Genomic DNA, 10,881 nt, shown 5'->3' with positions numbered 1-10,881 from the left:
TAAGTGGAAGGCTATTCAGGGCTAAGAGTCTCAAAACTCTATTGTTGGGAAGATTGAAAAAAGGACAGTAGTGGATTCTTGGCTGGGGGGGGGGTGTCTAAAATTTTGTTTTGTATGGTAGGGTGACTAGATAATTCCTAAATGGTTTTTACAAAGCTAAATGAAAGAATTTTAAATGTTTTTATTATGTAACATTGAAATAGAAAGTTACTGATTGGGCTGGAGAGATGGCTCAGTGGTTATGAGCACTGTCTGCTCTTCTGAAGGTCCTGAGTTCAAATCCCAGCAACCACATGGTGGCTCACAACCATCCATAACAAGACCAGACACCCTCTTCTAGAGTGTCTGAAGACAGCCAGTGTACTTACATATAATAAATAAATAAATCTTTAAAAAAAAAAAAAGAAAGTTACTGATAGGAACATAGTGTGTGAGTGTGTGTGTGAGTTTTCTTTTTATTGAATATATGTTGAAACAATATATATTATTCAACAAAGAATCACTTTGTGTAATAGAACAGGGTTCTAGGTTGTGTAGGCTGACTCTGAATTCTCCATCTTGATATATAGTGGAGTTTACCTCCACTTTCAATGTTGTGCAGGATTTGCTACATGTACCAGTACCCCAGGTTTTTTGGTGATAGAAACCCGTGCGTGCACATGCAGGGCAGTGGTGGTGTATGCCTTTAAATCCCAGCATAGGTAGACAGATCTCTGAGTTTGTCAGCCTGGTCAGTAAAGTGAGTTCCAGGACAGTCAGGGTTGTTACATAGAGAAATTGAAATTTTGTCTTGGGTTGGGGTGTTGGTAGGTGTGGGACAAAGAAAACCAGTGCACACTAGACAAGTTACTTCCTGAACTAAATGTGTAAATTGTTAAGTATCATTGAACAAAGCCATCCACTGTTCTAGTGCAGACTTGGTGCCCAGTTTTACCACTGTAGTCACTGCTGAAAAGAGGTGGTCCTGAAGAGACTACAGATCTTAGAGTGGAACATCTAGAAGGAACTTTTAAAAATTGTCCTATGGTAATGACATAATTTTGACTTAAAATTGGAAGGCTGGTGAGATGGTTCAGCAGTTAGAGCACCAACCCTGAGGTCCCAAGCTTGAAACCTCTGATCCTCACGAACATGTGTAACTAATTTTTTTCAGTTTTCTTTCATTCCTTTTTGTTTGTTTGTTTGTTTGTTTGTTTTTTCGAGACAGGGTTTCTCTGTGTATTCCTGGCTGTCCTGGAACTCACTCTGTAGACCAGGCTGGCTTCGAACTCAGAAATCTGCCTGCCTCTGCCTCCCAAGTGCTGGAATTAAAGGCCTGCGCCTCCACTGCCGGGCTCAAATTCTATTTTTAATGATGGTTCTTAAATACTTTAAACTCCCTTGTTAACCTTCCACCCGAGTAAGATGCAACTTTCTACCCATCAGAGGTAGTGGAAAAGAGAATACGGGGAAGTGGACCTGTTTAGAAATGTTCTTTGGAGCAACTCTTGTCTGTCGTCTGGCAATTGGCAGTTCAGTTCACAGGTTATCAGCGGCAACCCGATCCACTGAGACATTTCATGGGTCTATTATCAGTCCAGTTGGGTAGCGTAGGGACAGCAGTGGTAGCACGACCTCACAGAGACAACCAGGACTCATCAACCTCAGCGCAAAATAGGAGGGACCAGCAGGAATGCCATTGGAAAACATTTACATTATGACTCCTAACAGCAAAATTACAGTACCAACAAAAAGAATTTTATGGTGGGGAGGACGCCAAAACATGAGGAACTGTATTAAAGGGTCTCAGTATTAGGATGATTGAGAATCACTGGAAAAGACCTAGTCAAACTAGTCAGTCACCTGGTGGGCTCTATATTTCACTCATTGGTTAAACAAGTAATGAACAACCGGTTCTTGAAGCAGCCGCGCTGAGTGCTGAGGCTGAAGGGTGGTTGGGTGGGTCTAGAAAACTCAGTGACAAGGGCGGGGCTTGTGCTCAATTGGGAGCTTCAAGGAACATTTAGAGCTGGGCCGCACGTGCTCTGGGCCAGCCTGCCACGACCGCTTGACCCAGCGGATATAGCGTCACCGTCCTGGATGGCATGTCAGGAGGCGGGACCGGAAGCTGCCTGTGGCAGGGACGCCACTAGCCGGAAGTCCTAGGTGTCGCTCAGAGCCCGGTGTTCCCGGGAACTATTAAGGGAGTCTGGGGAAGGCGGGGCGCCAGCGGGGCGGCCGGGGCGGGGCCGGCGGGAGGGCCGAGGGCAGGGCGGACCTGTCCCTGCCGGTCCCCGGTGGACCCCGCCTGCCCCGGCGGCACGGCCATGAAGCTGAAGCTGAAGAACGTGTTTCTTGCCTATTTCCTGGTGTCGATCGCCGGCCTCCTCTACGCTCTGGTGCAGCTCGGTGAGCGGGGCGGGGCGGGGTGCGGAGGGCCGGCCCGAGGCGCCGGGGATGAGACCCGCAGACAGCTGCTTCCCGCTCGGCCCTCGGGACAGCCCTCGGTGGCCCCGTGTCTAGAACTCTCGGCAGTCTGCGACTCCGCGGATACCGGCCAAGCCCCAAATGACCCCGCCGCCGCCGCCGCCGAGCAACCTATTTTCCACCCCTTCCCTTGCTCTGCCTCTCAGACCGGCTTGCTGACAGGTTTTTGAGACCCTCCAGGTTCACTGTCCCCATCAGCTTTTGACCTGCTGCGCTTCCTCTCCTTCCAACCCCAGTCCATCTATTTCTCATTCTTCTGGTTTTAGGCCGGATGTCACGTCAGGACTTCCCTGACCTCCTTAGCTCAAGTAACCCTTATTAGTCTTGGTCTCTTAATTTTCTAAGTGTCCCACATCGCAATTTATAATGACATTATTAGTGTCCGCTAAAGTAAACGCTCCTTGAGAGAAGGGACTGTTTCCTCTCCCCTCCCCCTTCTTATTCAATAAATATTTATGGTGCCATGGAATCACTGAACTTACAAGTTAGTGGTCACATGACCATGGAACAGCTTGACTCCAGCCTGTTACGCAGGAGCTCAGTAAATGCTTTTCCGGTAGTGCCATTCCAGAGAGCCTCAGGACTTCAGATTGTTCTATTACTTATGTCTGGAAGGTAAAATTAGGATCAGAAGGTAGAAAGGAGAGGAAGGCTTAGTGGCAGGGCCGAGGGTGTAGCACAGTGGTAGAACACTCACAAGTGTAAGTCCCTGGGTCGGGGCCCCAGCAAAGAAAGAATAGAGTGACAGATGGATCTGATTAAAAATGAACAGTTGAATGTTGTGGCACACTATTTGGAAAACAGGTCAGTGGGTTAAGGGTCTGAGGTCAGTCAGCTTGGGGCCATATAGCAAGACGTTTTTGTTGTTTTTTTAATTTTTAGATATATTCTTTATTTACATTTCAAATGTTGTCCTCCTTTCCTGGTCTCCCCTCCCCCACAAGACCTTTCTTCAAACAGTAACAATGAAAGATGAAGAAGGCCTGTTGATTGAAAGAGTGAACTCTCTGACACCATTCTAAAAAAAGCAAGTTACAAGGGAATTTCTGCATTGGCTAGGAGTTAAAAAGAATTGGCCCTGGGCTTTTGAACTACTTACTGTCCTGTGGTTCTCTGTCACAACTCCCTCTCCCTGTTGGTGCTTCCTGGGACCAGGCCAGCCTTGTGACTGCCTCCCTCCACTTCGAGCTGCAGCTGAGCAGCTTCGGCAGAAGGACCTGAGGATATCCCAGCTGCAAGCTGATCTCGGCCGTCCACCCCCTGCCCCAGCCCAGCCCCCTGAGCCTGAGGCCCTGCCTACTATCTATGTCATTACCCCCACCTATGCCAGGTATGCTCTGGTACACTCAGGAGCTTTCTATTGAACAAGAAGAGGGTTGATGATGAGTTTGGGGACGCACTGGACTAGGGGGTGATACTTAGAGTCTGCCAAATGTTATGAAAAAATGACCCTTATCTTTATTCAGATTTGTGGGAAAAATTTTTTTCCTTTAAAAATAGACAAAGGACTATTAGGAAGTAGATTACTGAGTTGTTGCTAAACTTTAAGGTACAACAATAAAGTGTGAAAGAAAATTTCAGCTTGCCAATGAATTAACTCTTCTTAGGAATCTCTTGGTTAGAAAGTTCTAACACTTTGATTAGATCCAGATATGGTAGCTGACATCTGTAATCCTAGCACTGGGGAGACTGAGAGCTACTGTTTGTACTGATTCTGGACTACAGAGTAAGACTGTCTCTAACAAATGCACAAGCAAAAAATATCCAACAACAAAACAAACAAACATTTCTGATTAAATTTAGAGAACAGGGCTAAACAGTTTGGTCAAATAATATTTACTTAGCATCCACTGGGCTCTGACAGTGATTTCTAGTAGAAAGTTGGAGGAGGTAGAAAGGGACAGATAGTCTAGCTTTTAGAAATATTTCTCCACCAGCTTCTCTCCCTCCGTCCCTCTCTTCTTCCCTCCCTCTCTCCCTTTTTTAAAGTCAAAATCTTGTTTTAAAACCGAGAAAACCAATTTTGAAGTGTGGTTTGGGGCCTGCAGCCAGAAAGTCTTTACTGTTAACATGTCTTCAACATACCTTCCTGGACTCATAAAGTTACACACACTACCAACTCCTTGAGCAGCAAACCAATGTAAACCACAAGGAAACCCAAAAGAGGCAAGCCAGTGCTTTCTTAAGACAATTTGGGGCTGGGCATTTGAAAATAAATAGCTGGGCATAGATTATGTGCATCTTTAATCCCAGCACTTAAGAAGCAGTGGCTGAAGGATCTCCTCTAGCATTTTAGGCCAGTTTAGTCTGTGGTCTAGATAGTGAGTTCTAGGCTAGCCAGAGCTCTATGGGGAGATCCTGTCTCAAAATGAAGAAATAAATAATTTTCTCATTTGGAGAATGCCTGGAATTTCCTCTAAAACTCCTCTCTGGAAGCTTTACCAGAGAAAAGAACCTGGCCCTGTAGTGCTTCATTTTTTAATTTTATTTATTTATTTATTTATTTATTTATTTTCAAGAGAAGGTTTTCCGTGTAGCCATGGTTGTCCTGGAACTCACTCGGTAAACTAGGCTGATTCCCCTGCTCGTGTCTCCCAAATAACAGGATTAAAGGTGTGAGCTGTGCCCAGTTTCCTAAAACAGCGTTAATCTTGAGTAACTTGAGACTCAAGCCATTTCCTAAAGGGTTTTTACATGACCAGCTTATCTTGTTTTCCTAAAATATATCTTTGTCTGGAAGGTGTAACTTAGTGTCGGAGTGCTTGGATAGCATGTTCAAAGCCTTGGATTCAATCCCTAAAACTGAATAATGACCTACTTATAGTATCAACACTCAAACTGAGCCCTGAAGATTGTTGAGTTTGAGGCGAGCCTGGGCTACAGTGTGAGACTGTCTGAAAAAGACAATAATAAAACTAATAAAACTATTACAAAGTATTCATCTAATTTTTTTTATTATTTTTTGATCCTGGGGATTGAACTGCATTCTGGCCAGGGGACTGTGATATCACTGACACTCCCAGCCCTTTTTCATTTTATTTATTTCCTTTTCATTTTGGCTTTCCATGACAGGGTTTTGTGTAGCCTCCTGGCTGTTCTATGACTCTCTCTATGGACCAGAGTGGCCTCAGACTTAGAGGTCCATTTACCTCTGTCTTCTCAGGGCTGGGATTACAGGCGTGCACCACAACTGCCTGGCCTATTTCTTTCCTTTTTTGACATAGGATCTCTCTATGTAGTTAGTGTCTTGGCTCTTTCAGAATTTGCTATGTAGAAAGCTGGCCTCAAACTCCACAGGGGTCTGTCTGCCTCTGTCTTCCCAAGTGCTGGGATTAAAGGCGTGTGCAGCTTTACCCATCTTTTTTTTTTCTTAATTTATTTATTATTACATGTAAGTACACTGTAGCTGTCTTTAGACACACCAGGAGAGGGTGTCATATCTCGTCACGGATGGTTGTGAGCCACTATGTGGTTGCTGGGATTTGAACTCAGGACCTTCGGAAGAACAGTCAGTGCTCTTAACTGCTGAGCCATCTCTCCAGCCCCTTTACCCATCTTTTTAATCCAGTTTTATTCCTGAGTAAAGGAGTCTCAGATTAAGCCATTTCTCAAAGTATTTCACTTGATAAACTATAAAACTGAAATTCAGGGTGTGGTAGCGTACCAACATTTTAGAGGCATTTAGGGAGGCAGAGACTGGAAGTGCAGAAATCGAAGATCATCATTAGCATATGACTTTGAGCCAGCCTAGCTACGTGAGACCGTGTGTCAAAAAAAACCAACAAATTACAAAAAGATTCAAACCCAGATCCATTTGATTCCAAGTCATTTGTTCTATAGTCTTGCCCCAGCCTGAGTCCTGGGGTTGAAGTGGGTTATAACCATGGACTGAAAAGATAGGGCAGGTGAATATCTACATGAAATAGACGGTTAAGGGAGAGGGAGGTAGCTTGGCAGCCTGTTGATCCATGTTTGAATACCTGAAATCCTGGGTTCCGTCCTGAGCGGCACACACAGAGCTCGGGCACTGGTGGGGACATGCCAGAGAAGATGGATGCTAACAGTGCCTAGGAGCAGCTGTCATTCTAAACAGAGGGCCAGGGTTATCTGGTCCCTTCCTTCCTGCATCTCTCCCTCTGCAGGCTGGTACAGAAGGCAGAGCTGGTTCGGCTGTCCCAGACCCTGAGCTTGGTGCCCCGTCTACACTGGCTGCTAGTGGAGGATGCTGAAAGCCCCACCCCGCTGGTCTCGGGGCTGCTGGCTGCCTCTGGTCTCCTCTTTACACACCTGGCTGTCCTTACCCCCAAGGCTCAGCGGCTTAGGGAAGGAGAGCCAGGCTGGGTCCGCCCCCGAGGAGTAGAACAGCGCAACAAGGCCCTTGACTGGCTTCGAGGAAAAGGGGGTGCTGTTGGGGGGGAGAAGGACCCGCCACCACCGGGGACCCAAGGAGTCGTGTATTTTGCTGATGATGACAACACCTACAGCCGGGAGCTCTTTAAGGAGGTGAGCCCTGGGGTAAAGATGGAGAAAGAGCCAGGTGGGACCAGCTTCCTACTTTGTCTTGCTTACTGGTGTCGATGTGGGCTGCTGGGTGAAGATGGGGAACAGTAGGGAGGGGTGTCAATAAACAAAGTAGCTCTTTTCCTTGGACCACCCCTCTGTTCTCTCATCTCCATTAGATGCGTTGGACGCGTGGTGTCTCAGTATGGCCTGTGGGGCTGGTGGGCGGCCTGCGATTTGAGGGGCCTCAGGTACAGGATGGCCGCGTTGTGGGTTTCCACACAGCATGGGAACCCAACAGGCCCTTTCCCCTGGACATGGCGGCATTTGCGGTTGCCCTGCCATTGCTGTTGGCGAAGCCCAATGCCCAGTTTGATGCTGCTGCACCCCGGGGCCACCTGGAAAGTAGTCTCCTGAGCCATCTCGTAGATCCCAAGGACCTGGAGCCACGGGCCGCCAACTGTACCCAGGTAAGAGGATGGAAAAGGCTCTGGGATAGCAGCTAACAGAGATGGGAATGGGTGTTTGAACCGAGAGACACCCTCCAGATCTCTTTTCACTCTCTTGAAAAGGCTACTAAAAGCCAGGCGGTGGTGGCACACACCTTTAATCCCAGCACTTGGGAGGCAGAGGCAGGTGGATTTCTGAGTTCAAGGCCAGCCTGGTCTACTGAGTGAGTTCCAGGACAGCCAGGGCTATGCAGAGAAACCCTATCTCGAAAAAAACCAAATCCAAAAATCCAAAAAAAAAAAAAAAAGAAAGAAAAGGCTACTAAAAGTTAGAGTCGGGCTCCTGCCATTTCATCTTGCAGACTAATGTGAACCCATGTGTGTGTGTGTGTACACACATATATTTTATACATTGTATACCAACGCTGAATGTGGAAGAGGTGGGGGTGGGGTGGGACCCATGTTAGATCACGTACCCCAGAGCACTGGTTATGGCTGCTCCTGACCCTAAACCTTCCTTCACAGGTACTAGTATGGCACACCCGGACAGAGAAACCTAAGATGAAGCAGGAGGAGCAGCTACAACGGCAGGGCCAGGGCTCAGACCCAGCCATTGAGGTGTGATGGCAACCTCACCCGACCTTATTTTAGGCACATACCTTGTGGGACTGGGCTCCAAGCCAGCCCAGGATGTGGCTTTTTTTTTTTTTAAGACCTGACCCCTAAGAACCAGAAGCAGCCCCTCCAACCACAGGGTGTGGCCCAGTTGCTTCCCTCCCTTCCCCCAGCCTGCCATGTGGCACTGTCCACAGGCTGGGGACAAGCAGCTTCTGTAGGGAGCCAGGTCAGCCCCATCTGGGGTGGAGCAGGGCAGATGGACTCAGAAGGGAGGGTGGCTGAGGGAAATGGATAACTTATTGGGGAGAAGCATGCAGTGGGGGGCTAGAGGAGCTGGGCTGGACCCTCCCCACCTGAGCATGTGGACCCCCTTCCTACCTCTAGAATAAAAGATCTCAACCTGGAGGGGCTTCGAGTTTTCTTTGACTTGGCAAACCTACTTGCTGCTCTCTGATCACAAGCGATCAGGCACGTGTTCCTACACAGGCTGGTTCCTCCTCTGCACTGTCCTTCAGGTTCCCATCCCAGAGAGAGAGAGAGAGAGAGAGAGAGAGCGAGCACAGTGACTTCTGTCCACAAACTTTATTGTAGAATCTGTATACTAGAAACAGTCTCCAGTCCTTTGGCTGTCACTTCCCTGTCACCTTCATCTGTTTTCACCCTCGGTGGTTTCCACCGCAGCGCTGGGCTCCAGGACACCTGGACTTCTCATCCCAGCCCAGCTCTGATTGCTCTAACTCCTGTAATCCCAGGAACCTTGCCTTCCCTGAGCCTGAGTAAATAACTGTAAGTTTTGCACATCTGTCCATCTTTTCCCCTTCCCACCCCCACACTTCAGGGTTCTAGGCCTCAGCTAGAACTTCCTTGGGAGGTTCTTCATCTGGGGGGGCCTCCTCAGGTGCTGGCTTGTGGGCAAGCCCGCCCTGTAACCATGCAGTTTTCAGGGTGTCTTTCAGCCCACCAGGAAAAAGATAGCCCTGGGTCTCTCCTTCCCCATCAATGATTCCTCCAAGGCCCTCCAGCGCTGTCTGCAAATACCGCAAACCAAGGAGCACTAGAACCTGTGGGGACACAAGTGGAAAGGGTAATTGTCAGTGGATTTGGGGTCACTGGGCTGAAAGCAGTAGTCAGGGCCCTTGGCTGACTGACCTGCAGCAATAAGGTGACAGCCAGAACACTTCCCAGTGTGCCTGACAGACCCTGCAGGTATCCCAGCAGCACTTCATGGCACCCTTGGGCCCAGAGGTTTAGGTTGGGCTGCCGAGGATCGAAGAGCGGATGGGCATAGGGGTCTGAGAGTTGGCTTTGCAGGCAAGGCCGGGGTGAGTGGGGATTACAACAGGAGAAGGGGACTCCATCAATCAGATATAAACCTTCCACGTTGCTCTGGATCCGGCTGCAAAGGCATAGACAAGATAGTTAGGTGGCTGCAGCTAGAGGCCTGCAGGAGCATCTGAGAGCAGGGGCAGTTGAGGAAAAGGATTATACAACATTTACTGAGTGCTTCCCTCGCCAAGCTTGCATAATTCATTAATCTCCACAACTCCATAAGATAGGAGCCTGTCTGGAAGATAAAGACAGGTATAGTTATCTCCATTTTACAGATGAGGAATGGGCCCACAGTGGTTTGGCAACATGCCCTGGGCTGATAAGTAGAATTATAATCTAGTCTCTCAGCCACTGTGCTCTGTTTATTGCATGTCTGGGTAAGGAATTCAAGGCTAAGGAGGAGGAGAAAGAAAAAGAGAAGTAAATCAATCACTTACTCAACTACGTCTTGGTCATTGGGGTCCAGGTAACGGTTACTGACCCATTGAACTCCAAACCAATCCTTGTAGCCATGGCGCCCGCAGCAATGGTACCTCAGCTGCAACTCATCCATCAGACGTTTGGCCTGACAGTGTCCAGGCACCTCTGTGTCCTTGTAGTGAGCCAAGGCAGCCTCCAGGCCCTCCTCCAGGCCCCGGTGGAGACTTACAGGTAAAGCCAGGGCTAGCCCCAGGGCAAGGGTCAGCAGCCCCCCGCCTGCAGCAGTGCCAACTGCTAGCAGTGGAGTCAGGACCCCTCGCCAGGGAGGGTATTGAGCTGCATCTAGACTCGCCCGGCTGGCTCCTGCACCTCCTAGCCCCGTGCCTAGAGCCACAGCTCCCGCTGCCAGGGCAGTCTGGGGTAGGGCAGAGAATGAACAAGAGGGAGCCAGGAAGGTGCCAAGGTGCCCCAGCTGTACCAGGAGGTGCCCGCTACAAAGGAGGGTGAGGCCACCGACCAGTGCCAGCAGCCAGGAAAGGAGCCAGATCCCCTGTGCCAAACGGATACGGGGTTGGAGGGGCAGCACCACGGGCAGCACCGGCGCCATCTCCCATCTCTGCCCAAGGGAGTAAGGAGCCCGTCGAGGCTTGGGGTTGGCTAGGGTAGGCAGGATGCTGAGTCAGCCCAGCCTGGCTTCAACAGGGCTAATGCCACCCTGACCCCAATACCCTGGACATCCTTCCACTCCAGTCTTAATAACCCAGCCCCGATTCAGGATGCTTCTTAGCCTTGCCCTTTAGGAAAGGCCCCGCCCCCGGGCTGAAGGCCCATTTCGTGACCCCGCCCTGCCCTTTCGCGGAAGTGAGAGTTTGGTACGCTGGGCTCCAGGCTTAGAGACCCAGCTCTCAGGCCCTACGTCCCCTCCCAGGTCCCTGGAAGCCTGCGGGCCGGAAGCCGGGCGAGAGCCTGGCGGGGTGAAGGGTCAGCCGTGTGTCCCCGCCTCCAGCCTGAGCCTCGGGTCCCGGACAGGGAAGGGTTACCTGGCGGCCCGCCCCCCCCACCTCCCGGCCCGCCCCCCTCCCGCGCTCGCTGGCGACTC

The 10,881-nt window shown here is 49.6% G+C and overlaps 2 protein-coding genes across 2 annotated transcripts; one reads left to right on the top strand and one right to left on the bottom strand.

Moving 5' to 3' along the window:
• Positions 1-2,097: 2,097 nt before the first annotated feature.
• On the top strand, positions 2,098-8,438 carry B3gat3 (beta-1,3-glucuronyltransferase 3). Its single transcript, XM_052190356.1, has 5 exons — positions 2,098-2,388; positions 3,622-3,796; positions 6,609-6,969; positions 7,146-7,436; positions 7,941-8,438. Exons 1-5 carry the CDS (start codon positions 2,307-2,309, stop codon positions 8,037-8,039), a joined length of 1,008 nt encoding a protein of 335 aa, XP_052046316.1. The 5' UTR covers positions 2,098-2,306; the 3' UTR covers positions 8,040-8,438.
• A 162-nt stretch (positions 8,439-8,600) lies between these two features.
• On the bottom strand, positions 8,601-10,827 carry Rom1 (retinal outer segment membrane protein 1). The gene is made up of 3 exons (XM_052190345.1): positions 9,800-10,827; positions 9,183-9,429; positions 8,601-9,094 (listed from the first exon to the last, which is right to left on the bottom strand). Exons 1-3 carry the CDS (start codon positions 10,387-10,389, stop codon positions 8,876-8,878), a joined length of 1,056 nt encoding a protein of 351 aa, XP_052046305.1. The 5' UTR covers positions 10,390-10,827; the 3' UTR covers positions 8,601-8,875.
• Positions 10,828-10,881: the final 54 nt, after the last annotated feature.

The sequence above is a fragment of the Apodemus sylvaticus genome, chromosome 1, assembly GCF_947179515.1.
Source record: "Apodemus sylvaticus chromosome 1, mApoSyl1.1, whole genome shotgun sequence".
In the NCBI taxonomy this organism is placed as follows: Eukaryota; Metazoa; Chordata; class Mammalia; order Rodentia; family Muridae; genus Apodemus; species Apodemus sylvaticus.
Note: the sequence above shows the minus strand (reverse complement) of the source record. Positions and strands in the feature narration are given on the sequence as shown.